General features: G+C 39.1%; 2 protein-coding genes across 2 annotated transcripts; both read right to left on the bottom strand.

The window, feature by feature from the left end:
* Nucleotides 1–2,514: 2,514 nt before the first annotated feature.
* Nucleotides 2,515–3,006, bottom strand: LOC135218829 (uncharacterized). The gene has a single exon (XM_064255278.1). It carries the CDS (start codon nucleotides 3,004–3,006, stop codon nucleotides 2,515–2,517), a length of 492 nt encoding a protein of 163 aa, XP_064111348.1.
* A 150-nt stretch (nucleotides 3,007–3,156) lies between these two features.
* LOC135218828 (craniofacial development protein 2-like) lies at nucleotides 3,157–3,969 on the bottom strand. Its single transcript, XM_064255277.1, has one exon. The coding sequence runs from the start codon at nucleotides 3,967–3,969 to the stop codon at nucleotides 3,157–3,159; it is 813 nt and encodes a 270-aa protein (XP_064111347.1).
* Nucleotides 3,970–8,962: the final 4,993 nt, after the last annotated feature.

Here is an 8,962-nt window from a genome sequence, read left to right as displayed (position 1 = left end):
GACTGCGCAAATTAAACTAGCGAGGATGTTACTATTTTTCTGCTTTCATGTATTTTAATATGGTATTGTTGTTTATTAATTTTACTAACTTTTATTTAACTTGACTTCTGTCTGCTTGTTTCTGTCAGTCTGTTTTTGTCAAAATGTGCAACCGATTTTTGACTCACTTTCACCAAACCAATTTCACCTAGATTTAGTTTGCATGCTCAAAGTCGGTGACAATGCAAATATTGCAGAAAAAAATTAGTACTACTGCAGTTTTATTGTTTTTAAGTATGCAGAAACACCTAGCTAAGGGATTATGTTTTTGTAGATATAGAACACAATGTTGTGACTATAGGTTCGTCAATTTTTTGTAACGACTGTGCAGACTATTGAGGATGTGGCTCTGCAATCAGTTTAAGTTTAATCACTCGGTGATGCAAGCAGTGCTTATTCAACTGTCCAACACTTAAAGAATCATAAATAAAACTAATAAAAATTTTTTTAAAGCCTTGCCTTAATTTCAGATTATACTAAAAGTGTAAAATAAAACTTTGTGATCCACAATATTAATGGTTACTTATGCCCAAACAGAAAAGTGTGGGTTACCTGTTGTGCCCCAAACATAAAATTTTTTTTTTTAAAGCCTTGCCTTTATTTCAAATTACATTGAAAGTATAAAATAAAACTTTGTGATCCACAATATTAATGGTTACTTACGCCTAAACTGAAAAGCGTGGGGTACAAGTTGTGCGTAGTTATACCTAAATATAAAATTGTGGGCCGGTTACTGTAACTTGCTTACAATTCTATGTGGACATGTATTGTACCGTATCGAAAACGTACTTTATTAATGCATGTCAGTAATGCAAATTTTTAACAGTGATGTTTATAACCTACCCTCAGTGGTTTTTCGAGGAAGCTTACCAGGTATGGAACCAAATTACATGAAATTTGTTGATAACAGACCTCCTCATGGCTTAACCCTTAATGGATGGGCATGCTCATTTGATGATCTATAACAGGTTGTGAGCAATTGACGGACTAACTCATATGTCTTTTCTTCCTCTTCCCAGCTCTATCCCTATTCGGGGTCGCCGTTTCTAATGAGTCTCTTCCATCTACCTCTGTCCCGTGTCATTTCCTCCCATACTCCCTTCTCCCTCATATCATCTCAAATGCAATCTCTCCACCTGGTCTTAGGTCTTCCTCGCTTTTGTGTTCCATCCACCTCCACGTCCATCACTTCTCTTGCCATGTGTTGATCTTCTCTTCTCATCAGGTGGCCATACCATCTTAACCTTGCCTCTTGCACTTTCTTTAATGCATCTGTGACTTTTACTGTACCCCTAATATGTTCATTTCTAACCCTGTCCTTTTTGGTTACTCCACTCATCCACCTAAGCATCCTCATCTCGGTTACGTTCAACTTTCTATCCTCTGTTTTCTTTAGAGGTGCTGCTTCCAATCCATATGTCATTGCTGGTCTGACCACTGCCTTGTGCATTCTGCCCTTTAATCTTATAGGGACTTTCCTATCACATATGACACCAGACACCTTCCTCCATTGTTCCAACCACACTGAATCCGGTTGTTAATTTCCTCTTCCATGTTCCCCTCATTGTCAATCACTGAGCCAAAGTACTTGAATTTATGAACCCTTTTGATGTTCCCTCCGCCTAATTTGATTGTTGTTTGCTGGTCGCCATCCAATTCGGTTGTCATATATTCTGTCTTTTTCCTGCTTATTCTTAAACCTCTACTCTCCAAGGCATATCTCAATCTTTCAAGTTTCCCCTCCAGTTCTTCCCTGTTCTCGGCTACCAAGACTATGTCATCTGCATAGAGCAGACACCATGGTGGCTCCTCCCTGACATCCTCTGTTAACACATCCAAGATGATGTTAAACAGAAGTGGGCTTAGAGCAGATCCCTGATGTAGCCCGACTCCAACTTGGAAATTTTCTGTTCTTCCAGCTGTAGATCTGACGCTGGTCTTTACATTTCTATACATCTCCCTGATCATTCTGACGTACTTCTCCATTACTCCTCCTCTCCCTGAGACATCTCATATTTCCTGTCGTGGTACTCTGTTCATTATGCCTTCTCAAGGTCTATAAAGGCCATATGCAAGACCTTTTGCTTCTCTCTGTACTTTTTCATAATTTGTCTCAGAGCGAAAATACCATCCACAGTACTAAACCCCTTCATGAATTCTAGTTGCTGTCTACCGATGAAAACTTGCTGCCGTAATCTTTCATCCATAATTCTTTCAAATACCTTCAGTGTACGTATGTGATATGAGCTTTATTCCTCGGTAATTTTCACAACACTATGTCCCCTTTCTCTCTGAATATTGGGATTAATATACTTTCTCTCCATTTTTCGGGTATCGTCTCACTTTCCATAATCTTTTTCATAACTCCACAATATGTTCAATGCCTTCCTCATCAAGAGCCTTCCAGGCTTCTGCAGGTATGCCATCTGGTCCCACCACTTTACTATTTTTCATCTTTCCCAGTGCCACTCTAACCTAAGCTTTTGTTATTTCTGTGACTGGTCCACAATTTGTGTGTCCGTCTCCTCTTAGAAATCTTTCATTTTCTTCATTCAATAAGGCCTCAAAATATTCTTCCCATCTTATTATGTCTCTCTCATTTCTCAGTATATTTCCATCCTTATCCTTAATCTGTCTTATGTGTGTTATATCCTTGGTATTCTTATTTCTCATGTGTGCTAGTTTAAAGATCTTTCCTTGCCCTTCCTTGGTATCTAGCTTTTTGTAAAGCTGATCATATGCTCTATCCTTAGCGATTGCTACAGTTTTCTTTGCTAATTTATTTGCTTCCTTATAGGCCATCCAGTCCTCTTCCATTTGGGTCCCCTCCCACCTTTTCTTTGCTTCTCTCTTTTGCTTTGTTCCATCCTTCACTTTTTCACTGAACCACCACGTTTCCTTATTTTCGAATATCTTGCCACTACTCTCACCCAATATTTCTCTAGCAACCCTCAGTGTTATTTCCATCGTTCTGTTCCACCATTCATCAGCATCCTCAATTTCATGAGTTAGTTTTCCTCTAATACTTTTTCCTTAAACTGCCTACAAAGTTCAACCTCTTTCAGCTTAAACCATTTAATCCTTTTTGGCCCCTGCATTTTTTTCTTCCTTATTTGTTCAATTTCCATAACCAAGTCCATCACTACTAAATGATGTTGCACATTTATACATCAAGTAATCTATCTGGCTGGACCTTCCACCGCTTTTGTACGTAACTGTATGTTCTTGCCGCTTGGTGAAAAAAGTGTTCGCCAGTACCATATCCTTTGACACAGCAAAATCAACAATTCTCTCACCCTCTGCATTTCTTTCATCATAGCCATACCCACCATGTATACGGCTGATCACATGGTTATTCTGGCCTACGTGCCCATTCAGATCTCCCCCAACAAGGCATCTTTCATCTGCTGGCACCTTTTCCATTTCCTCCTCTAAGTCCGACCAGAAGTGATCTTTCTCTTCATCTGAGCATCCTATCTGGGGTGCATATGCACTAAAGATGTTAACAGTGCAATTTTCAACCATCAGCCTGACCCAAATAATCCTATCATTTCTTCTATTTACTTCAACAATTTCCTTCTTTTCACTTGACAGAATTATTCCAACACCATTCCTGCCTTCTTTATTTGCTCCGCTATAGAACATCTTATACCTCTCCCCAAGTTCCCTCGCTTTGTTACCTTTCCATCTTGTCTCCTGTACACAGAGAATATCTACTCGACTTGTTTTCATAAGGTCAGCTATTGTCCACCCTCTTCCTGTCATTGTACTAACATTTAATGTTTCTACTTGTAGTTCTCGAGCTTGCTTCTTTAGCCGCACTCGCTCCCGATGCAGTAGCCCTTGCATGTCCACAGAGTTAGGGCGATGTATCTGTGGGTCACTTCTGGGTGACAACCTAGCCCTATTCTTATTCCTTGTAAGACTCATTTCATAAAAGTTCTGGCTGGAGATTTTACAGACAGATGCCCATCCTGACTCCAACCCTCCCTATTTATCCGGGCTTGGGGCTGGCACTGAGTTGGGCTGGCTTGCCTTCCCCCCAGTGGTTAGGTTGGACTAACTCATATGAGTACTAATAATATTATAAGTTTGGTGGGAAAGATGTTCATTTCACTTCATTGGTCCGTAAATGACTCATGGCAACTATAGTAGTACTTTTTTCTCCACAATTGTAATTCATGGTCGAGTTTCATCCATGTTGCTGATGCACGGCAATTTATAGTTATTAACAGTGTCAACATTGTTTGCTCAGTTTCAGCTACAACTGCGCTTAAATTTAGCATTACTATATTTCCTTGCCTATATTTTCTCTATAGCAAATAAAGGCATAATGTAGAAGTATATCAGTCCTATTCTACTTAGCATTATTTGTAACAACTATGGTAATTTTTTATCATTGTAGTACAGTTTTCGTTCAGTTGTTCATGGCTGTAGCGTTTAAGCAACGATTATAATGTTACTAATGATACTTTTACTATTCTCTTTTACTTATTTTTTAAAAACTTATTTAAGTAGAAGATTGGATAAATATAGAGATGGAAGAAAAGAGGTTAGAAAGTGCCATTAGGAAGAGGAAGACGATATTAATGGGGATGAACATTGACATCGTTAGAAGCTTTCCGAATAAGATGACTCTCTCTCTCTCTCTCTCTCTCTCTCTCTCTCTCTCTCTCTCTCTCTCTCTCTCTCTCTCTCTCTCTCTCTCTCTCTCTCTCTCTCTCTCTCTCTCTAGGCCAAGGTTTGCCTGTAAGTTCATCGAATCTGACGTTGAAAAGTACTACTGTGCCAGCCATAGTAAAGGACTAGGCAAATGAAGTTCTACATTTTTATCAAAGAGTTATTACATATTATGGCAAAATATCTGGCTGTAACATTAGTATGGCGTCGCTACCAGTCTAGGTCACCGTAAGGTGGATTGTGGCGCCTGTAGACTTTTTGAATGAAGACTCAGATGTTGGTAATAATTGATTAATTGTGTCTATTAAATCTGGTGTCACAACATCTAGGTAATTGACACCAGAATAAATTAAATTAAAAAAAATAGATTTTAAATAAATTTCATATAAAAATATCTATAAATATATGTACTATTTAAAAATTTTGTTCATATATAAAAGTTCTAATTAGACGATCTATGTATAATTTAAATTTGGTTAAGGAAGCCTGCCTCTCCCATAAATTTATATAACTGCTCTATATTATAATCCTTTCCTAGAATTGTAGTTATGATAAAATTACCTACTCTGTCACAACCCCAAGACAGGAACCTATGTCTCAAATTCCTGAATCTGCGACATTCAATCAACAAATTTTTCACAGTCAAGGGCACAGTACAGTTCTCGCAAAATGGAGGATTTTCATGAGACATCAAGAACCCATGTGTAAGTCTTGTATGTCCAATCCTCAATCTGCATGACATCGTCTCTTGTCTCCTTGGCATATATGGATATTACCAAGGAGACACTGATGGACTGCCAACATTTTTTAATTCTCTCACCTACTAGAGGATACAGATCCCGATATGGTAATAGGCATCTTGTGGGTTCTGGGGAGCTGACCGCAGACTTTGCAAGTTGGTCAGCTTTCTCATTCCCAGCCATCCCAACATGGGAAGGAACCCAACCGAACTTTATTTCTTTCCCTCTTCTTTTTAGTAAAAGCAGCCATTCCAATATATCTAAAATCAGAGGGTTTAGAGGGTTAAAAGATTCCAGTGACTGAAGAACACTTCTTGAGTTACAATATATAATAAAATTATTTTCATTCCTTTAAAGCCTTTAAAATTCCATAATTCTGCTGTAAAAATCGATGCAACAGATGATAACCTGCTGCTTCTCTCTACATCAGGGAAGGCTACACCAAAGCCGATGCCAGCATCTGACTTTGAGCCATCCATGAAAACTGCAGTGGAGTCATCATGTTGCAAAGAGTGTTCTAAAAATATTGACCGCATGGCCTCAATTCTGTCTTGGTAAAATTAAAATATCTACAAAATTTTACCTCGGGAAAGTTCCAGGGGGGAACTAACTGAATATTTTGCTGATAAAATCTCAATTCTTGGCATATTTAATTCACAGACAATAAAATTTACTCTTAAAGCGAATGGATGAGGTTGCTTGGGGTGACTTTCATAAAACTGCCAATGCCTTTCATTTCTCATACAAATGCTGGTTAAAGACTTAGATAGCCTCTGGAATCTATACCATCTCCGAACCAGCAGATGCTTGTAATGAAGATCCAGTGGCATCTCATCAGCATCTACAAGCATGCTCTCGATAGGAGATGATTTAAATGCTCCAGTACACAACCGTATTCCTCCATTATGAATTGAGTTGAGCATTTTAAGGCTATTTGGCTTCGCAGAAGTGTACACCTCACACCCGTAACTTAATTTTGAAAAGACCAAGGCTTTTTATAATCTCAACATCTGAGTTCGGTCTGCACCCCTCGAAGTGTGAGAAAGGACTCAGCAAATTCATTGCTTTCAAGCATTTTGCCTTAATATATTTCAGGTCAGCTGGCTATCAAAAATCAAGCAAGAAACCTTGTTTCACCAACACATGGAATTCTCTGCCTATGAATGAACAGATCTGGATCAGGGTGGATTCCCCTTATACGACAAAAGTGCATAGTTACCTTTTTACTGGCAGAAAATCTAAAACCATTAACCTCAGCCCACTTTACTATATTATCAATGCAGAGCTGAAGGCGGCATTCAGCCACTGCCATCCTTGATGCTGCAAAGGAAATCGATAGGTCATCAACAAAAAGGGTATATGTTATGTCTGGGGGAATTATTTTAGAAACCCCATTGATACTAAGGCGAACAAGGTTACACTTAAAACACTTCCTTGTGGTACTCCTTCTTCTTGATTGAACACATCTGACATTGTTGCTCCAACCTGAACCTGAAATGTCCTATTTTTTAAAAAAAAGCCTTAATAAACTCGGGAAAATTGCCTCTCAGGTTACATTCATAAAGGACCCTCAAAATGCCATATCTCCATGTTGTATCATAAGCCTTCTCTAGATCAAAGAAAACAGTGATGTGATGCTGCTTGTTAGCAAAAGCTTCACATATTGAAGATTCCACTCGTACCAATACATCAGTTGTGGAGTGCATACTCCGATAACCACACTGAGCAGGCGACAGATATTTACCTCTTTCCATGTACCACAGCAATCTTGTGTTCACCATTTGTTCCATGATCTTACACAAACAAGATGTCAATGCAATAGGACGATAATTTTCTTTCTTGAATGGATCTTCTCCAGGTTTCACAAATGGCAGTAATTTTAACTTCTCCCAAAGCTTGGGGAAGATATGTTCTCAGTAAATTCTGTTAATTAGGCTTAATATGAAAACTCGTATTTTCAGGAGTATGCTTAATCATTGAATATGTTATATCATCCAGTCCAGGAGCTGATTCATTACATTTATTCAAGGCTGATTCAGCTATCTGTCTTTGAGCTGAATAGGGTCTATCATCATTTTTCTTCGTAACATTAGCAAAATGATTAGCAAACTCATTTGCCACTAACTGGGGATCTGCTACCTCGCAACCATTGATCTTGATAACTGGAGGTTGACAAGGAGTGAACTTGCCTGCTATTTTTCTAACTCTTCCAAACTAGAGTCAGAGGAGTTTTCAAATTTAGTGAAGATATGAATATCATCCAAGATTCTTTTCGTGCTTTTTTTATTTCCATGCGAAAATGAGCTCTCACTTTTTGAAATTCAACACGATAATACTCACATTTTCGTCTGCAGTATCTGGTGAAAGCAGATCTCATAGTTCTATGAGTTTCCTGGCATTTACGAGTCCACCAGGGAACTGGTCGGTGGACAAATTTGCCCGAAGTCCTAGGTATAGATTGAAGACCAGCTGAGAACATTATTGTATTCAAAAAGTCAAGAGCGTCATCTACACAGGGGAAAGTCATCAGCAGAGTCATCTATTGAGCTGTGCTCCTGGAATGTTGACCAATCAGCTTTACCAATGTTCCATTTGGGTAGCCTTGAAGATGGAGGACTTGATGCTACATTCACCACTATTGGGAAATGGTCACTGGTAAATCTATCATTTATAGTTTCTGCTTTTCATATCTCCCAAAGTAACAAAAGGACGTGGTAACTGTTGAATAAGAGATTTAAATTAATTGATGGGGAAGACTTTGTTAGGTGGTAGATAGGGAGAGCATACTGTATATTTTCTTTGCAAATGGATCTGCACACCTATCACTTGCAATGCTGATTGGATACTAATAGAATTTTGAGGGGTGTCATTTTGAACATATAAAACGACACCACTATGGCTTCCAATATTTAAATTATAGGTGGAATGTCAGGATGTATACTCTCATGGGCTGGGGCACGTATTATTACCAATCATGGTCTCCTGCAGAGCTATACAAACAGGAGACACCTCTGATATGAGCAGTCTTAATTCTTCCCATTTAGCTCTTAATCCCTGACAGTTTCACTGGAAAAAATTAATGAATTTTACTTTCCTTTAGAGGCTGTTACATTAGAGCCTCTTTTAAGAGCTTTCATCTTACAACCTTGCTCTTTTTTTCTGGAAGGAGACCGATTGTTTAGGGCTGCCTTCCTTTTTAGAGGTTATCAGTCTCAGGAAAGGCAGACAAATCTGGTGTCTCCTGAGGAGGGGTGTGAGGATTGGACACTGGTGCATCCTCCAAAGCATTTACAGCTAGTACAGCCTCCAGAGAGGTGGGAGTGCCAAGTATACCTGACACAGCCTCCACCGAGGAAGGTGTACCAGAAATCACTAGCTCTGCTTCCATAGAAGCAAGGGTGCCAGAAACCACTGGCACTGCCTCCAAAGAGGCAGGAGTGCCAGAATCAACTGGCACCACCTCCGAAGAGGCAGGAGTACCAGAAATCACTGGCATGGCCTCC

The sequence above is a fragment of the Macrobrachium nipponense genome, chromosome 1 (genome assembly GCF_015104395.2).
Source record: "Macrobrachium nipponense isolate FS-2020 chromosome 1, ASM1510439v2, whole genome shotgun sequence".
In the NCBI taxonomy this organism is placed as follows: Eukaryota; Metazoa; Arthropoda; class Malacostraca; order Decapoda; family Palaemonidae; genus Macrobrachium; species Macrobrachium nipponense.
Note: the sequence above shows the minus strand (reverse complement) of the source record. Positions and strands in the feature narration are given on the sequence as shown.

Excerpts from the sequence above, each read along its gene's own strand:
- LOC135218829 (XM_064255278.1), bottom strand. The coding sequence starts at position 3,006 with ATGGAAATAACACTGAGGGTTGCTAGAGAAATATTGGGTGAGAGTAGT.
- LOC135218828 (XM_064255277.1), bottom strand. The coding sequence starts at position 3,969 with ATGAGTCTTACAAGGAATAAGAATAGGGCTAGGTTGTCACCCAGAAGT.